At 46.1% G+C, this 25,262-nt stretch overlaps 1 protein-coding gene across 2 annotated transcripts in view; it reads left to right on the top strand.

The window, feature by feature from the left end:
- The window catches only part of CALN1 (calneuron 1), a 458,034-nt gene extending 435,665 nt beyond the window's left edge, over window positions 1-22,369 (top strand). For both annotated transcript variants that reach the window (XM_060259445.1, XM_060259447.1), the window contains exons 5-6: window positions 16,771-16,924; window positions 21,984-22,369. In XM_060259445.1, coding sequence (XP_060115428.1) covers window positions 16,771-16,924; window positions 21,984-22,111 — 282 coding nt within the window. In that variant the 3' untranslated portion in view covers window positions 22,112-22,369. The remainder of the gene's footprint in view (window positions 1-16,770; window positions 16,925-21,983) is intronic.
- Window positions 22,370-25,262: the final 2,893 nt, after the last annotated feature.

The raw sequence follows: 25,262 nt of genomic DNA on the forward strand, positions 1-25,262 counted from the left end.
TTATATTCTGTGTATTTTTATCTGAATCTATTATGCCATTAAAGGTTTGGTATGGTATGGTATGGATAAAGTTCATGAACACTCCCAGGGGCCCCTGGAGACCGAAAGGCATCACCAAGTATTCAAACTGCCCCATCGGTGTGTTGAACGCCATCTTCCACTCATCCCCCTCCTTGATTCTCACTCTGAAGTAAGCATCCCTTAGAACCAGTTTGGTGAAAATGGACCCCTCTGATACTGTGCTCAATAAGTCCCTGATCAGGGGGATGAGGTAGGCGTTTGACATCTAAATCCCATTAATTCCACGAAAGTCAGGGCAAAGTTTAAGACTCCCGTCCTTCTTCTTCCGGAAGAGGATGGGCGCGGCGTGGGGGGCGGTAGCCGGTGGGATGAAACCCCGCTTTAGGTTCTTATCAATGAACTTTCACAACTCTGCTTTCTCTGCCCACCCCATGGAATACAGTTTAGCTTTGGGGAGCTCCTGGCCTGGGATCAGTTTGATGGCGCAGTCGGTGCTGCGATGGGGCAGCAGTTCATTGGCTTCCTCCTCGCTAAACACTTTACGCAAGTCCCAGTATTCCTTTGGAATCGATTTAATCTCCTCTACCGATACACACATTTTTAGGAGGTGGATTGGGTTCCCATTGTCCTAACCAGTGGTGGTGGGTGCACCGTTTATCGGTGAAGTCTATAGTCTGCGCGCCCCACTGTATGTCCGGTTGGTGCCTGGCTAGTCCCCAACACCACATCGAAGGAGGAGGAAGGGGCAATGACGAAAGCCTCCACCCCCCAATGTTCCTCTATCCCCATCAGTAGACCCTCAGTCTCTTCCACGCACGGCTTCCCTCTCATTACTGACCCGTTCATTTGTTCGAATTGGATCGGGTGGGGCAGTAATAATAATAATAAGCTTTTATTTATACCCCACCCTCCCCGCCTAGGCAGGCTCAGGGCGGCTAACAGGACATGATAAACCATGATACAGATAAATAACAGATAATATAATTAATAATTTAGACAATAAAACCAATAAAACAGTATGACATTAAAATACAATCGAATGGCGTATAAGATGGCTCGGTATTACTGATCTTATCAGGAGTTCTGTCTTTAAAAGCTAGCTGGAAGAGGGCAGTTTTGCAGGCCCTACGAAACTGGTTAAAATCCCGTAGGGCCCGCACCTCTTCCGGCAATTGATTCCACCATTGGGGGGCCTTTATAGAGAACGCCTGTTCTCTGGTAGCTTTTAATCTAGTTTCTTTTGGCCCAGGGATTTCAAGAAGATTTTTTGGGCTTGATCGCAGTGCCCTCTGGGGAACATATGGAGAGAGGTGGTCCCTAAGGTAGGCAGGTCCTCGACCATATAGGGCTTTAAAGGTAATGACCAGCACCTTGTAACGAACCCGGTAAACAATTGGCAGCCAGTGCAATTCCCGCAGCCCAGACTGCACATGTTCCCACTGAGGCAGTCCCAGTAGCAGCCTGGCTGCTGCATTTTGCACTAGCTGCAGTTTCCGGGTTCGGTACAGGGGCAGCCCCATGTAGAGGGCATTACAGTAGTCCAACCTCGAGGTCACCGTTGCATGGATCACTGTTGCCAGGTCACCGCGCTCCAGGAAGGGGGCCAGCTGCCTCGCCCGTCTAAGGTGAAAAAAGGCGGACTTCGCAGTAGCTGCTATCTGGGCCTCCATTGTCAAGGGAGGCTCCAGTAGAACTCCCAAGCTCTTAACTCTGTGCACTGCTACCAGTTGTGCCCCATCAAAAACTGGGAGAGAGACCCCATTCCCTAAACCGCCGCGACCCAGGCAAAGGACCTCTGTCTTCACTGGATTCAGTTTCAGCCCACTCAGCTTAATCCAGTCTGCCACGGGTTGCAACGCTCGGTCCAGATTTTCTGGGGCATTGCCAGTCCGGTCACCCATCAATAGATAGAGCTGGGTGTCATCAGCGTACTGATGGCAACCCAGTCCATGTCTCCGGGCAATCTGGGCAAGGGGGCGCATAAAGATGTTGAATAGCATCGGAGAGAGAACTGCTCCCTGTGGCACCCCACAATTGAATGAGTGTCTCTGGGACAGCTCTCCTCCAATTGCCACCCTTTGTCCCCGACCCTCAAGGAAAGAGGAAAGCCGCTGTAAAGCTGATCCCTGAATCCCTGCATCGGCAAGGCGGTGGGCCAGCAGCCGGTGATCGACCATATCGAACGCAGCTGATAGGTCTAACAGCAGCAAAATTGCCGCGCCCCCTCGATCCAGGTGCCTCCGGAGATCGTCCATGAGAGCGACCAAGACTGTCTCCGTCCCATGTCCCGGGCGGAAGCCGGACTGGAATGGATCTAAGGCAGAAGCGTCCTCCAGAAACCTCTGCAGCTGCAGCGCAACAGCCCTCTCAATAACTGCCCAAAAAGGGTAAATTTGAGACTGGCTGGTAGTGTGCCAATTCGGTCGGGTCTGATGTAGCCTTTTTTAGGAGAGGGCGAACCACTGCCTCCTTCAGAGGGGCAGGAAAGTGGCCCTCTGAAAGAGATCGATTTATGATGTCCCGTATAGGACATCTTAACTCCTCCAGGCAGGCTTTAATAAGCCAGGAGGGACATGGGTCAAGATCACAGGTTGTTGCACGTGCAGCAGAGAGGACTCTGTCAACTTCCTCCGAGCTGAGCGGGTCGAAGTGATCTAGGATCAAACTAGAAGGCAGGCACGGAGCCTCGAGTATACATACTGAATCCAATATGGCAGGGCAGTCGTGACGGAGCGATTGGACTTTATCTGCAAAATATTTCGCAAAAGCCTCACAGCCTATCTCTAATCCTTAACATTTGGTTTGCCCTGTGGCAATGTAGTAAGTGTTCGAATTATCCTAAATAATTGTGCTGGGCGTGAATTTGCAGACACAATCTTAGCCGCGAAGTACGTTTTCTTTGTGGCCTTGACTGCCATCTCATAGGATCTCATACATTCCCTATAAAATGCTCTGATCGCTTCGTCTCGAGTGCCGCCATTGCCTCTCTAGCCGTCTGAGGCCTTGTTTCAGCTGGCGTAATTCCGGGGTATACCACGGCGCCAGCCTAGTCCAGGGTCGCAGAGGGCGTCGAGGTGCGATCTCCTCGATAGTCCTGGAGAGTCGGCTATGCCAGACCTCAACCAGGTCCTCCAAGGAGTCGCCAGAGGGCCAGGGATCTCGAAGAGCCATTTGGAACCGTTCCGGGTCCATTTGGCTCTGCGGGCGAGCCAAAATAGGCTCAATGCCTGAGCAGGTTTGGGGTGGAGCGTTCGCATGAGCCTTAAGGGCATGGTGGTCCAACCATGGCACCACTTCTATGGTTATATCGTCCACCACAACCCCAGCTGCAAAGATCAAGTCTAACATGTGTCCGGCCTGGTGTGTGGGGGATGTTACAAACTGAGAGAGTCCTAGTGTCGCCATGGATGACACTAGGTCCGTCGCCTGACTAGAGGCCGGGTCATCTGCATGGACATTGAAGTCACCCAGGATCACCAGCCTTGGGAGCTCCAACGCCCAGCCTGCCGCCGCCTCGAGCAAGGGATGGTAAAGCGTTGGCCGGTGCACTAGGCAAACGGTACACCGGCCAAATCGTCAACCCCTCTCCAGCCTCCCATGCCAGACCGACACATTCAATACCCTCGATCTTTGGAGCTGGGAGCGCCCTAAAGGAGTAAGCCTCTCGTGCGAACAGCACCACTCCTCCCCCCCGCCCACTAGTCCGTGATTGGTGGAAGACCGAATAGCCCGGGGGAGCTGTTTGTGAGAGGCCTACAGTATCGCCCTCTTGTACCCAGGTTTCGGTCACGCAAGCCAGGTCCATGTCCTGTTTGAGTCAAAACTCTCGAAGGTCAGAGGTCTTATTATTAATGGACCAGTGGGGTCCGAGACAGTCCGAGGGCGTCTACCAATCTAGGGGTGATGATCTCTCGAGTGCACCCGGAGTCAATTAGGCCTTGGGTGTGCATGAATCATTTAAGCTTAGGGTTCAGTAAAGTCAAAGGGATGAAAAAGAGGGCCCCTGTTATTCTCACCCGTAGTGGTGCCGTTAAATCCACGACCTGCCTTCCGGCACGCATCAGTGCAGGTCGCTCTCGTTTTCCGTCGGCTCGGACTCCCACGACTCTTCACTCAGGTCGTCAACAATTATAGTATCCTCGTCAAACACCATCGAGGTGGTGGTGCTACCCCAACTGGGTTCCTTGGACTAGGCCTTCTTGGGTCCCGCCACCATCGGTTTCAGGTTCGGGGGGGGGGGCTCAAGGTTTCTCAGGGCAGTTGGCCGCCAGATGCCCAGGGTCGCCGCATCTAAAACACTTTCGACCCGTGGTAGTTTTGGGGGTCGCACCCTAGGCAGGGGCCTTCTTTGCTTCGATCTTGGTGCCCGACAGAGCCTCACGTCCCCCCTTCCCCCCTTGCTGCTGCTGCCGTTGCAGGGCTATGCGTTTCATGTTGGTTTCAACTTCTCCCGCCAGTTGCATCCATCCCAACAGTGTGGCGGGGCGGGCTTGGTTGAGGCCCCGCTGGTAAGCTTCAATCTTCATCATCTCGCTCCAGCCCCTCACTTTTGTGCAGTGAGCCCTGAAATCCGCCATGTACTCCCTCACCGATTTCGACCCCTGTTGCATGTCATGCAGGGTGGTGAGGGCCCGAGTCTCCTGCAAAGGATCTCGTACAGGCTCACGTACCATCTCCTGGCCGCTCCCTTCAGTTTCGACCCCAAGTAGTCCACTCAGCTAGGTTCGTCAGGGAAAGTGTTCCCCCAATAGTGCATATAGCTATTGGTTTGTATGGTGAAGTACTCCACTTCTTCGGGGTTCCCATCGAAGGTGATGTCCAGCCCCCGGCCCTGTCCGAGCCCAGTGGCCTCAGGGCTGCCGGTCCTGCCGGTGGGGCGGGCGGCACTGGCGGATCCTGGGGCGCTGCCGGGGCAGCTGGGCCAACTGGTCCCACCGGTGGGGGGTCTGTCGGTGCTGGTTCCACTGGCCGGCCCCCTCCAAATGTCAGGCGATGGAGACTCAAGGACGTATTCAATTAAACAATGCATACTTTATTGGACGTATTCATTTAAACAATGCATAGCTTGAAACAGAAGTTGAGACTAATACCTTGGTATGGGTGTTTCAGGGTCTTATGGAACCTACTTCGAAGCAATATCTAAACAATAGCAGCATTCTCAAAACAAAGGGGAGTTAAGGTGCAAACTTTCACGCGAGAGCTCGCTCTTATCTTTTAGCCCCTGGGAAGAGGCTAGCTAGCAGTCGTATCTAATAACGGTTACATTCCTTTGGTCTCACTGTCTCCTAAACACATTTTGCACTTCAAACATTCTCTTTGATATGCATGTGGACTACAGCATTTACCTAGACTAAAAGTTAGTATTAAACAAGTCATTTGGTTAGTATTTGTTACTTTCCATAGGATAGAGTTACAGAGCCTGACATACTGCCCACCCTAAGCTCTTGCTTGGGGTTTGTCTGGGTGCAGTAGGTAAAATCTTTTTAATAAAATAGATGCTCTTAGGTCAGTTGACTTGACCCATTCATCGCAGGAAGGGGGAAAGTATTTCCAACGAACTAAGAAGTGCAGTATCCCCTGTTTAAGCTTGGCATCCAGTATTTCTTGCACTTCATGATGACTCTGACCCCTCACTGGAATAGGGGTGGGTGTCGTTGGGCGTGGATGCAACGACAACATAGCTCCAGGATCCTTTTTTAAAAGACTGCAATGGAAAACAGGGTGGATTTTACTGAACATCTTAGGTAGTTCTAGTTCGACAGTTACTGAGTTTATTACTTTTTTAATTTTGAAAGGTCCCAAGTACTTGTATGCCAATTTTCTGGAAGACTGGGGTAACGGCAAGTTTTTAGTTGACAGGAATACAGTGTCTCCCACTTTGAAGTTCCATTCCGGGGAGTGTTTTTTGTCGAATTGGGCTTTGTAATCCCTTTTTGCCACTTCCAAGTTTTCTTGAACTACTTCCCACCCCTTAGTTAGTGTTTCCCACCATTGCCGACAGGAGGAGGGTGAGCTGGGGTTGTTGGTGGTTGGTAGGCTGGGGAAGGGCTTCCCTTCGTACCCATTTACCCATGAAAGGGGGTGGTTTTTGTGGAGCTGTGTAAGCTATTGTTGTAACCATACTCGGCGAAAGGTAATAGTTCCACTCTATTTTCTTGTTGGTAGTTAATAAAGCACCTGAGGTACTGTACGAGAAGAGAGTTCACGCTTTCCTTCTGTCCGTCCGTTTGCGGGTGGTAGGCAGAACTCAGCCCCTGCTCGATCCCTGTTAGTTTACAAAACTCTCGCCAGAAGTTGGCAACGAACTGTGGCCCGCGGTCGCTAATGACCTTGTCCGGGAATGAGTGTAATTTCACAATGTGCTGGAAAAATAGCTTTGCTAATTTTCTGGCTGTGGGGAGTTGCTTGCAAGGGATAAAGTGGGCTTGTTTCGAAAATGTATCCACCACTACTAAGATTACTGTTCGCCCTTTTGATGCTAGCAGTTCCACTATAAAGTCTATAGACACTACTGACCAGGGCCGGCTTGAGGTTTCTCAGGGCATTCTCCCACTAGGTGCCCCAGGTCGCCACACCGATAGCACCAGCGGGTGGCCGGCCCCTTCCCGGAGCTGCTCTGGGGGACCAGCTTTTTAGGCTCAGTCCTTACCCCTGACCGAGCCTCACGTCCCCCTCTGCTCCCCTCACGTTGCCTTTGCAAGGCCACTCGATCCATGTTGATCTTGACTTCTCCGGCTAGTTGGATCCACCCCACCAGGGTAGTTGGTCACGCCTGGTGGAGGGCTTGATCCAAGAGTGCAGATCGGAGGCCGCTTTGGTAGGCTTTGATCTTCATCACCTTGTTCCACCCTCTCACCCTAGCACAGTGGGTCTGGAACTCGGCTGTGTATTCTCTCACCATGCGACCTCCTTGCTTCAGGTCTTTCAGCACATTCAGGGCGTGGGCTTCTCGAAGAAGGTCTTCGTACTGGCGTAGCATGGCTTGTAGGAAGACGTGCACGCTTCCCAATTCCGGCCCCTTCGTGCCGCTCCCGTGAGTTTCGATCCCAGGTAATCCACCCTGCTGGGCTCTTCAGGGAAGGAGTTTCCCCAATAGTGCATGTAGCTAGTTGCCTGGATTGTGAAGTATTCCACTTCTTCTGGGTCCTTGTCGAACTTAAGATCGAGTTCACGGGGCTTTCCTGGTTCTCGAGGTGCAGGACCTCCAAAAGGAGGTGCCGGGGCTCCTCCACTCCCTCCACCACTCGGGTTCACCGGAGAAGGTGCTGCAGGTGGGACCGATCCTCGGGGCTGCTGGTGTTCCATTTCCCATAGGGCCTGCATTCGGTCGATCTGCCACCCGAGTTCCCAGGCGATGGTCTGGGTATTGCTCTGAATCTCACTCCGGAGGTCCCTCGCCAGCCCTTTCATTTGGGTTTTCACCTTCTCCATGATTTTCTCCTCCATCCGGGTGGCCTCGTCTCCCTTTCCGGGATGCCCGACCTCCTCACTTTCGTCTTCTGAGTTGGGTAAACTCACTCGTGAGGCGTCAACCTCTTCTCCAGCCGGGGGTCGGGTGAGGAGGATCTCGTGGCACTCCGGGGCTGCATCCATCAGTGCTGTAGAGGTCCTCGGCTTCCACTGCTGTGGGCTGATGAACAAAGATTGGGTGTAGGACTGGGATTCAATTCCCATGGCTCGCCTATGTCCAAGGACATGCCACGGGGGAGTTTTCGGTTCCCCTGGAGGTTCTCCGTTGTTCAAAACTTTTTCAGCCATTTGACTTCAAAGTTGTTGTTTTCAGATAAACCTCTTTACAGATTAGTCTCAAAACGTCAGGCGATGGAGACTCAAGGACGTATTCATTTAAACAATGTATACTTTATTGGAAACGCATAGCTTGAAACAGAAGTTGAGACTAATACCTTGGTATGGGTGTTTCAGAGTTTACCCAACTCATGGAGCGTACTTCAAAGCAATATCTAAGCAATAGCAGTATTAGGGTTTGTAGAATCCTTCGGGCTCAAGTGCCGTGTTCTACTGGAGAAAGTTTTCCTTCCAGATGTTTCATTCTCAGCTGCACAACAATGGGCACATCCACAAACCAATTGCCCTTTCATCACACCCCCTCCAGCCTAGAAATAGCAGCTGTACAGCAGCCCTGGCCCCACTCAATGCAAAGCAGCCAAGAAGGTCAGAGCGCCTGCTCCGGCTGCAACGCCACTGAGAATGAAACGTCTGGAAGGAAAACTTTCTCCAGTAGAACATGGCACTTGAGCCTGAAAGATTCTACAAACCCTAATGATGTTACCAGCCATGAAAACCTGAAATCTTTAATAGCAGTATTCTCAAAACAAAGGGGAGTTAAGATGCAAAGTTTCACATGAGAGCTCGCTCTTATCTTTTAGCCCCTGGGAAGAGGCTAGCTAGCAGTTGTATCTAATAATGGTTACATTCCTTTGGTCTCACTGTCTCCTAAACACATTTTGCACTTCAGACATTCTCTTTGATATGCATGTGGACTACAGCATTTACCTAGACTAAAAGTTAGTATTAAACAAGCCATTTGGTTAGTATTTGTTACTTTCCATAGGATAGAATTACAGAGCCTGACACCAAAACCCCGGAGCAGCAGTCGGTCGATCTGCCTCTGCACCTCCCGGGTCATGAGAGCAGTATTCACGTGGATCTCGTCCCTGAGGTCCCTTTGCATCGCTTTCATCTCCTTTCTCATTTTTTCCATAATTTCCTTGCCCTTCAAAGGGCTTCCGTCTTCCCCCTCCCAGTCGGTTCCTTTACCCCGCTCTTTGTCTGACCCGACGGGGTCTCTTCCCCTGTTGTCGCTGTGTGGGTTGTCCCTGCTCCCCGGGTTCCCGCCTTGACCGGGTTGGGTCAGCAAGTTCTCATTGCGGCCTGGTGCCTCGTCCATCAAGGTGGTCAATGTTCTCAGCTGCCACTTCTGCAGGGTGATGAACAGCATCTGGATGTGGAGGGGGTAGCATCCGGTTCTCTGTGCCCCGTTTATGTGCCAGGGGGGAGTTTTGATCTTCCCCAAAGGTTCAGTAGGTTCTCTGTTATCCGGAACTTTTTCAGCCATCCGACTTAAAAGTGGCTGGTTCAGATAAGCCTTCAAAGGTTCAGTCTCAAAATGTCAGATGATGGGACCTCAGAATCAACCAGACTTTGAATTGTTGCAAAGTTAGGCTTTATTCTGTAATCCATAAGTATCTGAACGCAGGAAAATTGAGACTGATAGACTATAGCATTAGGAGGATGGCTATATGGGGATACATCAAAGGGAGTCATACAAAGCCACAATTCTAAGCATTGTTGAGGTGAGGTGCAAAGATTCACACAGTCTTGTTCTCTTGTCTTATTGTTACTGCTAGTCTTCCGAGGACAGCCCAGAACTGTCCCTGGAGGCGCCTTATCTTCAAAGAGTGGAATTTCTGCTTTTCTGCTTTTGTTAGTAAATGAAGGTTCACAGTAAACATTGGTAACATCTGCATTTTCTACTTTGATATGCAAGGCCCTTTCTCATGGTTAGTAACAGGGTTTAAAGATGGCTACAGTGCAGCTAAGCATTTTATTCAGTAAGGTTACACAGCATTTTATTCAATAAGGTTACATCGGCTGACACTGAAGCTGAGTTTAGGGGGGGCAGTATGTCAAGCATGGTAAAATTCCATTGGTGATCGATTGGTTTATGGTCCTGCCTGAGTCTGGTCTGGAAATTGTCATGGAGGACTCAATTTTGTTAATTATTCTTTCTTGTTTCTCACCCCGCTTTATGGCTGTTAATTAAGAAGTAGTGAGAAGGGAACTAAGTAATCAGTACCTTCCCATATATTCTCCTTAGAGAGGATGAGATATCTGGGCTCAGCAAGGAAGAGGCCCTGGGAATGTAGACAGTTTTGATATTTTATGTGTGAACGCTCTCTCGCGACCCCCTCCTTTGGAATCCCTTTGAAGTAAGCCTTAAAAGTTTTGTATCAATGTATCAGTTTCATTCTTCTCAAGAAATGGCTTCGGCCAAAGTATCGGTCTATCAATAACCGTAGTCTTTGTATCAACTTCGACTCGTCATTGAACCCGCATGCTTGACAGCATGCTCAATTCCCACGGTTTGGTATGGGTTTTGTCATACTGTTTTTTATAAGTCATTTTGGCTCTCTCAAACTCTGTTTTGATTTGGCCCCAGTCAGCCATTGTTTTACTCCACCACTTGGAAAAATTGGTAGAGGCCTGTGGATCGTGTCCCCCTGGCAATTCTGGGAATGGCTTAGATTCATAAAATTCTGTTTGACACCATAAAAGGGGTGGCATTGGTAGAACTGTGAACACTGTTATTGTAAGCATATTCAGCAAAGGGGAGGAGGGATACCCAGTCATTTTGCTGGAATGAAATGTAACAGCGCAAGAATTTTCGAGAATCATATTCGTCAGTTCCATCTGTTTGTCCATCTGGGGGTGGTAGGCGGAGCTCAGTCCCTGCTCCATGCCTGTGAGGCAGCATAGTTGGTCCCAAAATTTCACAAAGAACTGAGACCACCTTACTGGGGAAGACATGGATCTGGACCATGTGCTGGAGGAATAGCTGCGCCATCTGTGGGCAGTTGCTTGCATGGTACAAAGTAAGCTTGTTTGAAAAATGTGTCAACCACCACCCAGATAGCTGATTTCCCCTGTGAAAGGGGTAGGTCAGTAATAGAATCCATAGAAATGTACTCCCAAGGCCGGGAGGCTGCAATTCCCCAGGAGATTTCCCTCCTCTCTTCTTAGCCATAACACACATGGGACAATCCGTGACATAGGCCAGCACATCTTTTCAGAGCCTCAACCACCAAACCATCTCTGGAGTAAATCCAAAGTTTTCTCATAGCCAAAGTGGCGCTCCAGCTTGCTGTCATGCATGCGATGTAGAACAAGCTTGTGGAGGGGCTCTGGGATGAATAGCCAATTGTTTTTATAATACAATCCATCGGGCCCCTCTACCACCTCCAATCCAGGATCTGGGGGGTTGGTAGATAGTGTTTTCCATAAAACACTTCTGCTAGGGTCCTCGGGTTTTGAGATCTGGAGCTTAGTTTGACTACATGTCATTACTAAAGCTCCCAGTTGAGTGGGGATGAAAAATCAGTCAATAACTGGCTCCCACTTGCTTTTGTGTTGCGGGAGGCAGGACGAAGCATCTGCTAGAAAATTCTGTTTTGCTGGGGATATGGCCGAGTGTGAAGCGAAACCAGTGGAAGAACCCACTGGACCTGCTTGTTGTTAAGGTTGTGGGTTGCTATCAGGTTCTTATGGTCTGTCCACAATCTGAAAGGGACTCTTGTGCCCTCTAGGTAGTGCTGCCAAGTCTCAAGCACCAGTTTGATGGCTGACGCTTCCTTATCCCAGACCAACCAGTTGTGTTCAGAGTCCGAAAATTTCTGGGACACATAAGCACAGGGGTGCAATTTTCCATCCACCCCCTCCGCAAGAGCACAGCCTCTCGGACGACATCACTTGCGTCACATTGCACAACAAACTTTTTGTTCTCATCTGGGTGGATGAGCACCGGCTCAGAAGTGAACAATGCTTTTAATTTTTCCAATGCTTCTTGGCACTTGGCTGACCACTCTAGTCTAGACCCTGGTTGTGCCCCAGGCCCTTTCCCTCGTTTTCAACAAGTTTGTGAGGGGCAGGGCGACTTGCACAAAGTCCTGTATAAAAATTCTATAAAAGTTTGCAAACCCAAGGAAATGCTGGAGCTGTTTATGGGTTCGAGGGGCTGCCCATTCCACTACCATCTTAATTTTGGCTGAGCCCATCCCCAGGTCCTGGGCCAACATCTCGTAGCCCAGGAAATCTAGTTCCTCTTTTTGAAATTCATACTTTGAAAGTTTGGCAAACAGTCTGGGATGGTAGAGGGTTTGGCCAACTCAATATGCGAGGGGAGGTCCTCTGAATATATCAAAACATTGTGTAGGTAACAGACCATGCCCTTAAACAAGAATTCTCTCAGCACCTCATTGATTACATTCATAAAAACTCTGGGGGCCCCCTTCAGCCCCAACAGCATCACCAAGTATTCGAACTGGCCCAATGGCATATTGAAAGCTGTTTTCCACTAATCTCCCTCCTTGATGTGCATATGAAAGTACGCGTCTTTTATATCCAGTTTGGTAAACTCCCAGCCCTGAAAGACCTTGCTTAGCAGGTCTTTGATCAACAGCAGCAGATAAGCATTATTCATCGAAATCACATTCAAAGTGCAAAGCGGGGCGGGGCAAATGAAACCCCATTTCAAGTTCAGTTCAATAAACCATTTCAGTTCCTCCCACTCATCCCTGCTCATTGAATACAATTTAGCTTTAGGGAGGGGCTCCCCTTCCACTAACTCAATTGTGCAGCCTGTAGGCCTATGGGGGGGGGGGAGTTCATCAGCTTTCTGAGTCCTGAACACCCCTATAAGATCACTGCATTCCACTGGCACTTTGGCGCTCTCCACCTTGATCACACACACCCTCTCCAGTTGGGGTGGGGGTTCCGGGCCCCACTGTTTGTCCCAGAGATGCCTCTGGCAGTCTGGGTTCTGGAAACAAATGAGTAATGGTCAGCTAACCACTCTAGCCCTAGGGCCGCTTGGAATTTGGCTGAGGGGGCAACCACAAACGACCCAGGGGGGCCCCACCACTAATAAGTCTCAGTCTGTTGGGTGAGAGGCTCCCTCTTCATCGGATCCCTGTCCATCTGCTCAAACAGTAGTGGACTGGACAGAGCCTTCAGGCCCAGACCTAACATTTCTGTCAGCCCAGGGACAACAAATTGTTTGAGCAACCAGAGTCTAATAGGGCCTTCACATGAACAAACCTCTGGGTTAGGGTAATGGGTACATAGTACAAAGTTCCAGAAATTCTCACCCTCAGTGGCACGGTTGTTTGAGAGACTTGTTGCCATGTGTCCTTCACAGCAGGTCATTAGTGTTTCCCGCCAGCTGTTCATCTCCGCTCTCATGCGATGACTCCTCCGGGGAATCTCCTAGATTCCCAAAAGGGCTACCTCCCCTCGGGTGGGCTTCTGAGCCACCTTCTTCTTCCCATCATCCTTCTTGGCACTGAAATGTGGCATGTGGGGACCACTAGGGCATTCGTTGGCCAAGTGGTTCTCCCCCCGCCGCAACGGAAGCAATCTGAACAGCTACCGCTCATCGCTAATGGGCGAATTCCTTCACCTCCCACATCAGTACGTCTTGCATCACTTGCATCTCATCGCTCAGATATTGGTCCTGAGACACCAGGGTGTCCATCAACCAATCTGGAGCATCCATCTCGGTTCCCAAGGCCCTCCTCTCGCCAGAGGGTCTTCCCCACCAGGGAGCATCCTCAGCCTCCTTGTCCAACCCCCATGGTCATAGGGGTCCCACCAGGAGTGATGAGCGGATTCGGGTGCATCAAGGTATGGCCCCCGGGCCTCTCCCTTCGCTCACTTCTCAGGCCCCATGACCTGGGGCCCAAACAATCACCCGCATTCCCAATGGTGGGGGTAGCACGGGTTGTTCCTCCTGGGGGTTCTCCTCTCTCCCTGGATGGTTCTGTGGTTACTTGGTTTCATCCATGTCTGCTCCTGATATGCTGGGAAGTTGAACGGGTTCCAAGGAATAGAGGAGTCTTTGCAATTTGTCCTCAATCTCTCAGACACAATAAACAGGCCATAGGTGTAATGGTAGTTTTATTGGAACTTAAGATGATGCTGGCATGGCAGCTCTTGCAAAGACTGAAGGAGTCAGTCTTTGCCTCACATATATACACTCTGTAAAACCTTATATACTATGTTTATAAGAATGCCTTTCTCACTAAAACAGATTACACTGTAAATCAATACATTCAATACTGATCAGACATCTATCTAGGACTAGGATTACAACTATCAGAATATGCATATGGAGCCACCTTTATAATTTGCCTCTCTTATAGAGAAAATCTATAATCTCTCCCAGCAAGGATCTATGGAATTCATGGAGTCATAAATGCTGGTGCTGGGAGGTATGGAATCATAGAGTTGGAAGGGACCTCCAGGGTCATCTAATCCAACCCCCTGCACAATGCAGGGAATTCATAAGTACTTCCCTGCATCAGTGAAACCTGCTTCTTCAGCCTTTCCTCCTTGAACTTAATCTCCAAAGCCCCCCATCAACTTCATTCCCCTCCTCTGGATCCGTCCCAGCTTGTCTATGTCTTTCTTAAATTGTGGTTGCCAAAACTGAACACAAGACTCTAGGTAAGGTCTAACCAGAGCAGGATTTATTTTATTTTCATTTTCATTTTATTACATTTGTATCCCACCCGTCCCTGACAGCTAAAGTGATACACTATCTGGACACTATACTTCTGTTGATACAGCATCACAGTACTGTCCACTAAGTGTATGGTCCACTAAGACCCCTAGATCTGTGGCAGCAGGCCAAAACTTAGATATTAGAATGCGCTGAGAGCTATATCTATATCAATATAAAGGGAATTGAGCTAACAAAGGCAAGATCAATAAGACAGGGAAAAGAAAAGCTTTTTGCATTTTACAGCTGAAGAAAAGAGGAACTAAGTAAGAGCAGCTTGCAACACTATTATAACTAAGGCAAAAGCAGACCGGTGGCCAGGAAGCTATTTACTGGTAAAATAATGCACATAGTTCCAGTAGCGGAATTTGTAAAGCTTCAGCAGCTGACCTAATGGCTTGTGGTTGGGAAAGCACCCAGATTTACTAATAGGAAACTGAAATGCCAGCCTGAGGTACTAAAAGTATGTTTGTAGTACCCACGAGATGTTTTTCTGTGTTGAACTAAAAGCCCCACGTTGTATGCAATGGACAAAACCGGATTAAACCGGAAAACACTGATATATGACCAGTAAACCAAAGCAGAAAACATACTGGCAAGATTACTACATACGCCTCCGTAAGGGCCTTACCACATAGGCTCCCATGAGAAAACACACAGACTCTCATAGCAAACTAGTGGTTTGTGGTCAATTAAGCAAGAAGAAATTGAGACCAACGGTTCACCTTCCGTAAGTTTCCCGTGCCTGTATAGGAAGCCCCGTATTGAAAGCAATGTACTGAATCTGGAATTAACCGAAATAAGTAATATGTAAACAGTAAATTAGCGGTAAAGTCAGCGTAAGTTCACAGTTCCTAAGTAGTAACTTACCGTCTATGTAATGCTGGCTGGAAATGATATAAAAGCGTTTGTTTTGCTGTGTTCCTTGCTCAGACTCCCGGAGTCTGGCCCGTATGTATCTGGCCCATACGTACGTATATTAATAAAGAAAGCTGTTTTCCTGATTTCGCCTCAAGCCTCTTCTGTCGGTGCACCTGCTTTAACTGGCAAAGCGGGGTCTTCCTGCAACAGATCCATTTTGCACAAACTACTGACAAGACTAGTCTCTCCCATCCTGTAATCATGCATTTTTCCTACCTAAATGTAGAACTTTACATTTATCCCCATTAAAATTCATTTTATTTGTTGTAGCCCAATTTTCCAGCCTGTCAAGATCATCCTGTATCCTGACTCTGTTTTCTATGTATTTGCTACCCAATTTAGTATCATCTGCAAATTTAATATTCCCTATATTCCTTCATCCAAATGATTTATAAAGATATTTTTTAAAATCATAGATTATTAAACAAAAATTAAACAAAACAGGCCTCAGGACAGATAGATTTTTTTCTTCAGGTAGTGGCTATGTAAATGGGCAACACTGGACTACAAAAAATAAAATGGGGATAAATGTAAAGTTATTGGAATATTATGACATTAGTCATATTGGAGAGATTTTCTATAAATAGGAGCTTTTACTGTTCAATTGTGTAGTTGATCTGCCTAAAAATCTTCATGCAGTAGGTTTGCACACTATCATCACAGCCAAATTAGTCTTTGCTAGAAATTGGAAGGGGGGGGGAAGGCCCTAATTTAATGCTGGCTGATGAAAGTGAAAGAAATCTACACATTGTTGAGTTTCCGGCTCAACATTCGGAAGACCTTCCTGACCGTTAGAGCGATTCCTCAGTGGGGTGGGCTCTCCTTCCTTGGAGGTTTTCAAACAGAGGCTAGATGGCTCTCTGACAGCAATGAAGATCCTGTGAATTTGGGGGGAGGTGTTTGTGAGTTTCCTGCACTGTGCAGGGGGTTGGACTAGATGGGGTTGGACTAGATGACCCTGGAGGTCCCTTCCAACTCTATGATTCTATGATTTATTGGTGAAACTAGCAGTCTAACAGAAAAATATGGTTAATTCCAGATTAGACTCTTGGTTGCAGAAAATGGAACTTGCAGCAAACTGAGAGTTCTTAATTTCATGTAGTTTGTAATGGTTTGGGTAAGAGATGTTGGTATGCCTGTTCTTTTTATTATTTATATCTTTAAATTGAATTGATGTAGTACATTAGACATAATGCAGAAAAATAGTATTGCATCAATAGAAAATAATGCAGATGACAGGGTAGTCTGATGTCCCCTATATAAGATGATGATATGATGATCATGTTGAGATATATATATCTATATATATATTGTACAAAGAGAAAAATCAGAAATGAAATATGGTGCGTCCCCCCCCCCCCAAAGGATCAGATTCATTTCTCATAAAGAAAAAGCAAAATAGACATAGGGATTTTCAAGTCAAAATAACAGGGATGAGTTTTGGGGGGGGGGGGGTTAAAAAGTTATTTCATATATTCTTTTTCCAAAACAAAATGGATTGATTACTCTCCTCTTCCTGATTTTCTTTTTAGTTTGACATGCAACGGATAACATTGGAAGAGCTAAAACACATCCTCTACCATGCATTTCGGGATCACCTTACAATGAAAGACATTGAAAACATCATCATCAATGAAGAAGAGAGTTTAAATGAGAACTCTGGCAATTGCCAAACAGAATTTGAAGGTGGGGACCTCTTTCCTTTCAAAGACTAGTTCTCCTCCCTTGTTTTGTGCATACACTTCATGGCTTGTGCACACATTAACACCCATACAGCTGGAATTATTAACAAACAGGCATCTGCCCCTTGTCCCCAGAAGTAACACAAGAGACATGAGTTATTAAGAAACTGTGAAAATGTAGATACTTGGTCAATGGATTTTTTTTTTTTTTTTTTTGCAGTGGAGTTGGCTTGACCTTGGCCTGGTGGGTGGGGGGGGGGGAACCAGCCACCAGGTTTAGTGCTCTCCAATTACCTAAGGGTCAGTCTGGTCCATGTCATGTTGTCCCTCTGTGGCGAACTCTGCCCTAACCCATCCTTACAATATGTAGCCTTCTTTTGGATTCCACAGTCAGACTTTCCCATGCTGTGAATTCTGCTAAACAGTCCAATGGCCTTTAAAATGATTCCCAATGCCAGAAATGTACAAGACACGCTATCTTTCTGGGCAGTGTGGAGTGGACAGGGGGAAAGCCTATTGCTTCTAGCCCCTCTGGAGCCGCAGATATAAAATGACTCACTTGGAAGCAAAAAATAGAATCATAGAGTTGGAAGGGACCTCAAGGGTCATCTAGTCCAACCCCTGCACAATGCAGGGAATTCACAAATGCCTCCCCCTAAGTTCACAGAATCTTCACTGCTGTCAGATGGCCATCTAGCCTCTGTTTAAAAACTTCCAAGGAAGGAGAGTCCACCATCTCTTGAGGAAGCCTGTTCCACTGAGAAACCGCTGAAACAGTCAGGAAGTTCTTCCTAATGTTGAGCTGGAAAGTCTTCTGATTTAATTTAAATCCATTGGTTCTGGTCCTACCTTCTGGGGCCACAGAAAACAATTCCACACCATCATATGACAGCCCTTCAAGTACTTGAAGATGGTGATGCTATCACCTCTCAGTCGGCTCCTCTCCAGGCTAAACATCCCCAGCTCCTTCAACCTTCCTCATGGGACTTGGTCTCCAGACCCCTCAGTATCTTCGTTGCCCTCCTCTGGACCCATTCCAGCTTGTCTATATCCTTAAAATGTGGTGCCCAAAACTGAACACAATACTCCAGGTGAGGTCTTACCAGAGTAGAGTAAAGTGGTATCATCACTTCACATGATCTGGACACTATACTTCTGCTGATACAGGTCAAAATTGCATTCGCCTTTTTAGCCACCGCATCACACTGTTGACTCATGTTCAGTATATGGTCTATAGCCTTTTTGCACATACTATTGCTAAGACAAGTCTCCCGCATCCTATAATTATGCATTTGATTTTTCCTACCTAAATGCAGAACTTTACGTTTATCCCTGTTAAAATTCATTTTATTGGTTTTAGCCCAGTTTTCCAGCCTGTCAAGGTCATCCTGTATCCCATTACTGTCTTCTACTGTATTTGTGACCCCTCCCAATTTAGTATCACCTGCAAATTTAATAAGCATTCCCTCTATTCCTTCATCCAAATCATTGATAAAGATGTTGAACAAAACAGGTCCTAGGACAGATCCTTGAGGCACTCCACTTGTCACTCCTCTCCAAGAGGATGAGGAACCATTCACAAGCACTCTTTGGGTGCGATCTGTCAACCAGTTACAGAGACACCTAATGGTAACAGGATCCAAACCACATTTTACCAAGTTTTCAACAAGGATAGTATGTGGAACCTTATCAAATATCTTACTAAAATCAAGATAAGCAGTCCCCTGATCCAGCAAGGTAGTCACTGTCTCAAAAAAAAAAAAAGATGAGGTTAGTTTGACATGACTTGTGCTTGAGAAACCTGTGCTGGCTCTTAGTAATCACAGCCATCCTTTCTAAATGTTCCAGGACTGACTGTTTGATGATTTGTTCTAAAACTTTTCCAGGTATGGATATCAAGCTAATGGGTTGGTAGTTACCCAGATCCTCCTTTTTCCCCTTCTTGAAGATTGGGACATCATTTGCCCTCCTCCAATCTCCCGGCACTTCACCTGTTCTCCAAGAATTCTCAAAAATAATGGACAGAGGCTCAGAAATTACATCTACAAGCTCTTTTAGTACCCTTGGATGCAGTTCATCAGGCCCTGAGGATGTTGTTTCATTTAAAGAAACTAGGTGTTTATGTACTACCCCTATGCTGACCCTAGGTTGCAACTCCATATCCTCATTATATGCCATTTTGAGCACTGTTCCCATCAGAAGAGTAGACTGAGGAAAAGCAGGAATTGAGCAGTTCTGCCCTCTCTTCATCACCTCTTACAATTTCACTTTCCTATCCCCAGAATGGCCTGCCATGTCCTTGCTCTTTTTTTTACTTTGAACATTAGAAAAGAACCCTTTTTTGTTCTTTTTAGAATCTTTGGCTAGCCTAAGCTCATACTGAGCTTTAACTTTCCTAACTCTTTCTCTACAAGCTCTGGTTATTTAATTTTATTCATCCTTGGTTATAAATCCTCCTTCCATTTCCTAAAGGAATCTTTTTTATTTCTCAAGTCTCTAGAGGCTGTTTGTGGAGCTACCTTGGCTTCTTTAGGCTTGTCCCATTTTTTCTTCTTATAGGAATCATCTGTGATTGTGCTTTCAATATTTTGCTTTTAAGAAACTTGAACCCCTCTTGAACCCCCTTCTTAAGTATTTCTGACCATGGGATTTTACCCAACATAGTTCTAAGTTTGTCAAAGTTTGCCTTTCTGAAGACCAGTCTATACGTCTGACTACATACAGCTTTTCCCTTCCCTAAGACTGTAAATTCCAAAATCACATGGTCACTACTGCCCAGGGTGTCCACTGTCTCCATCTCATTAAACAGTTCTTCCTTTTTTGTGAGAATCAAGTCTAAGGTAGCAGTAGGGTTGCCAAGTCCAATTAAAGAAAAATCTGGGGACTTTGGGGGTGGAGCAAGGAGACATTGGGGGTGGAGCCAAGAACAAGGATGTGACAAGCATAATTGAACTCCAAGGGAGTTCTTGCCATCACATTTAAAGAGACAGCACACCTTTTAAAATGCCTTTCTTCCATAAGAAATAATTAAGGATAGGGGCACCATATTTTGGGGCTCATAGAATTGGACCCTCTGGTCCAATTGTTTTGAAACTTGGGGGGTATTTTGGGGAGAGGCACTAGATGCTATACTAAAAATTTGGTGCCTCTACCTCAAACCACCCCCCCAGAGCCCCCAACACCCACGGATCAATTTCCTATTATTCCCTATGGGAATTGTTCTCCATAGGGAATAATAGAGTGCCTAGTAGACATTTTCCTCCCCCCCCACGCTTTCTAAAGGGGGGGAGGGCCTCCAAACTAGGGAATCCCCTGCGCCCTCCCTCTCACACACACACACTTACCAGATCTTCCTCTGGACAACTCTACTTCCTGTGAAAACGAAAGCAAAGAAAGGGAGGGGCTGTTCCCAGAAGCCCTTTTTGCTTCCTGCCCAGCCTTAAAGGGGCAGACATTTTGCAAACGGCTCAGGAGCTCTACAACATGAAGCCTAAAGGTATGTTCTCCCCCCCCTCCACCCCCCACCCCCACTTCCAGAGTTTTGAAGAGCGGGAGATGAGGCTGCGAACCCAGAAGTCTCCCGCCAGAGCGGGAGGTTTGGGAAGCCTAGGTAGCAGATCCCCTTGTTTCCTTCACTTTCTGGAAAAGGAAGCTGTCAGCAAGACAAGTCAGGAATCTATTTGACCTTTCACTTTTAGCAGAGTTGGACTTCCAACAATGTCCGAGTAATTGAAATCTCCGATGATCACTGTGTCCCTTCTCTTGGAGAACTTTGCCATCTGTTGTAGGAGTATCTCATTTGAATACTCTGCCTGGCTTGGTGGTCTATAGCAGACCCCCATCGTAATATCACTGTTATTTCCCAGAGACTCTTAACTGAGCTGCCATGTTCAGATTCACATATTTCCTCCTTCAAATATACTGCTACACTTCCTCCCTTTCTTACTTGTCTGTCCCTTTTAAGTAAGTTGGCCGTCCTGGTGTGACTTTGTCCATAGGGTCACAAAGAGTCTGACTCAACTGCGACTGAACAACAAAAACCCTTGAATCCTAATATTCCAATTTTGGGTGTCATCCCACCAAGTTTTAGTTAGGCCTATTATGTCATAGCCTGCTTCCTGTATTAGGACTTCCAGACACCAAGTTTCATAGTCTCCTTCCTGTATTAGGACTTCCTGCTTGTTTCCCATACTCTGTGCATTAGTGTAGAGATACTGGAATCCATATTTTATGCATCCTGAGGGTTTTGTTTCTATACATATCTGCAGCTTAATGTTACCTACCATATGCACCACTCTCTTCAAAGCTTTAGTGTTCTTATCTCCAGTTATTGGTATCATACTATGCTTTGAATTATTGTCTCACTTTAAAGCCCTTCTTATTAGGTTAGCAAGACTGTTACCAAACACCCTTTTCTCCACCTTTGTAAGGTGCAAACCATCTCCTAATAGAAGACAATAACAATAACCCACTTTTACCCAAAGCAATCAGCTCACAGCAGCACAACCCTGCCAAGAGCTGTTTCTGGTGAAGGCAGGCTCCAAGGCTCCTCCTCCTATGCTGAAGGCCTCTGTTGGGCAAGGCACAACATCACATATCCTTCCTTGACAAGGGTCACAACAAAAAGACTCATCCCCTCACTGAGAAGTAGAGAATGATTATCTTGTATTGTTATTTTGTTGTTCTGCAGCTGATTCTCCAGGTTACTTAGGCAAATTTCTAAATGTGAGTGCAGAATTGGAACTTGTACAGTTTTTGTAGTTTTCAAGTCCTTCAGATAGCTTCTGTTGCCCTCTATTTTGCTGCTATGCATGAGAGATCCTATGCTTTGGTAAAATTCAACCTGAAGCATCATTATACAAATACCCTTTTTTCAGGCTTTGATCAATGTCCTTTGGAAATGGGGTGGGGGGAGATGTATGCACATAAATGGAGAGACTGCTGGTTCCATTCAGTTGTTTGCTGCTATGCCATTGCTTTGAGTATGGTGGAAAGATCTTTTAAATAAATAGGAGGGTTCTTGCTGTATAATGCTTTATAAATACTTTCTCTCTTGCTTCTAGTGCATTCCCAGAAACAGAACAGACAGACGTGTGTACGGAAGAGCTTAATATGTGCTTTTGCTATGGCCTTTATTATCAGCGTCATGTTAATTGCAGCCAATCAGATCCTCCGAAGTGGCATGGAGTAGCCATAACACTGTGAATCAAAACTATCCATGCATGCGCATGCCGCCAGGTGATCTTTCTCCCTAATCAACTTTAAATGGGCAAAATTGAAACCCACACATGAGCGAGAGAGACAGCAAAGAAGAATGGACCAGGAAAGGACCTAAGGCACACGATGTCTTGTAAATCAACTCTATTCTCCTTGGCAGGGACATACAAGGGCTGACTTAATGCTTTAACGGTTTTTTTGTTTCTTAATGCAATAAAAAAAAAACCTGTAAGATCCCTGATTGCTTTCTCCAGCCCGGCGATGGCAGAAGGGGGGATGACGGATTCCCTCTATTCTCCAGGAAAACAACAACACAAACTGTATGTGGTTAGTTTGTCTTATGAGCCAGGACTGTGTCAAGAACCTATTTCTAATGGCCTGACTTCCCCAGGACATTGGTCTCTACACAGCCACAGCAAGTAAAAAACACCATGTGTTCAACTTCGCCTACCTTCAGTGTTGGTGACAGGTTTTTAATCTGCCTCTCTGACCTAGAGGGACATGTTTGAGGGAGGGTTGTCTCTGTCAGATGTTCAAAGGGGAATTTATTCAGGTGGAAGTATTTGTTTGCTCATTTGCTCATAAGACTGGGCCTGTTTTTTTTATTATCCCCTGTCATGTACTTACTTTTCCATCAGAGGGTGGAGCTGGGTTTCCTGAGAGACCAATGCAGTCTTCCGACACTTTGAACCAGCGCGATATGGACAAAATGTTCAACTGGCTTCATTTTTACTTAACCATTTCATTCATCTGTATATTACACAAACATTTCCAAACATGGCTGCCAGTTTCATATAGAGCATTAGACAATATGCATCATTTTGGATACAACATTTTAACTGTTAATAACAAACTATCTTTGTATGGATTTGAAGGGCACTGTATTTTGCATTAGTAACAGTCTGTTCAGAGTAGTTAATTGTAAGTAGGCACCAAGATATGTCTAGTGATTTGCTACAGTAGATGCCAAAAGCCTTATTTTTAAGGGGGGGTAGGAAGATGTACCAAGCCACTACACGTCTGTGAGTGCATTTTCTGCCACTTTTTAAAAACTCAGATGCAACCATGAGGTCGGGGGGGGGGCTTAGTATATAACCCTCCCCCATTTTTTCCAATCAAGATTGCCTCAAAGCTGCTGTATATTTTAAATATTTATACACTACCTTTAAGAAGTCTCTCAAACAGCTCCCAAATAAAATCAATCAAAATATTTATTTATTTAGCACATTGATATCTTGGCTTTCTGCTCAAAAGCCAACACCAATAAATGCAAATCAGCACAAGAACATAATGTAAACATCAATGTGTCTAAAACTGTTAAAAGTTCTAGGGTTGCCAGTCTCCAGCTGGAGGCAGGGGATCCTGTGGTTTGGAGACCCTCCCCCTGCTTCAGGGCTATCAGAAACGGGGGGGGGGGGGACATTCCCTTAGGCTATAATAAAGAATCAATCTGCAATATCTGGGGCTCTGTGGGGGAATATTTTTTGAGATAGAAGCACCATTTTCAGCATAGCATCTGATGCCTCTCCTCAACCCTCCTACCTCCAAATTCAAAAACATTGGGCCAGGGGGTCCAATTCTATGAGTCCCAGAAGGGGGTCCAATTCTGAGTCCCAGAAGAAGGTGCCCCCTCCTCCATTATTTCCAATAAAAAGAAGGCATTTAAAAGGAGTGTGGTCCCTTTAAATGTGATTGTCAGAACGCCTTTCAGAGTTCAATCGTGCTTGTCACAATCTTGCTCCTGGCTCCACCCCCAAAGTCCCAGATAGTTCCTGAATTGGACCTGGCAACCTTCATTAAAACTTCTGGAAAACCAAGGCCTTCTGGAAAAGAGGCCTATAAACCTGATACCCACTGTACTGCCTAGGACCAACAAATAGCTCCATAATTTTGGGGCAGCTGTTAAAAATACCTTTATGAATACCTCTCATCTTCATTCTAACAATTTAGGTTACCCTAAACTACCCTATAGATTAAAAAAAGTTATATCCTTATAAAATTACTAATTTATTTAGTTAGTTCCATTTATATCCTGCCTTTCCCGCCGAAGCCGGCTCAGAGCGGCTTACATGCTCATGCATATGAATGGGTATATACAATAATATACAATAGGACATGTATATAATAGGTAAATATAATAGGTATATATAATAGGACATAAAAACCATAAAACAATTTAAAAACATAGAAGATTACACAGACATCTGAATGCATAAAAAGATGGCTATATGAAGAAGAAGAAGAAGATGATGATGATGATTATGATGATGATGATGATGATATTTGATTGATATTTGAGTCTCAGAGCAGTCACATCTCTACCCCCCCCCCCCATAACAGACACCCTGTGAGGTGGATGGGGCTGAGAGAGCAACTGCAGCAACATCTGCATTCCTCAGGCACTGAGCCAGAGTCGCTGCTTGCTGGCCTGGAAAGGATCATATGAAGCAGGGCATGCCAATGTCTGCAACACACCTAAAGTTCCCCAGGTCATTTCTGCAAATTTCTGCAACCGTATCTCCATGTCTAGTATTCTGACCATAGATTTGATAGGTACACATTTAACAAACAAAAAAAGTAACGAAATATTTATTACACAGTATAATAATTAACAGTTAAAAACAATGTACAAAGAAAAATATCATATACAACAGACTATTGGATTTGTGCATCTAATAATCATGTCACACAATTGAGGCTTTCGTAAAAAGCCACTCGATAACATGTGTTTTGGCCCCGTGAGGACCTTCTTCAGTGGCCTCAAACTGTGCTGCACACATATAGAACATAAAATATAATTTAAGGGCCAGGTAGATTTAAAATGATTCCTGAAAATAATTAAAATCATTGCACAGTGGATGTTAATTAAAAAAGAGAGAGTAAATTAAAAAACAGGAGGCAGAGGCTCCAAATAAAGATTAAAAAACAGGCCTGTATATAATTCTGAGCCAGTCCACAAAAAAATTATATCTCTCACCAAATAATGTGTGGGAAAGAAGGCATAACCGCTGTAACATCAGCCATGTCCCTTCTGATAATGCTGACAATGTCCAAATTATTTTTTTTATAATCCTCCTCCAATATAAATATAAACACACACACAAGCACACATCTCTGGCCAAGTT

Source organism: Heteronotia binoei, chromosome 18, assembly GCF_032191835.1.
Source record: "Heteronotia binoei isolate CCM8104 ecotype False Entrance Well chromosome 18, APGP_CSIRO_Hbin_v1, whole genome shotgun sequence".
Taxonomy (NCBI): Eukaryota; Metazoa; Chordata; class Lepidosauria; order Squamata; family Gekkonidae; genus Heteronotia; species Heteronotia binoei.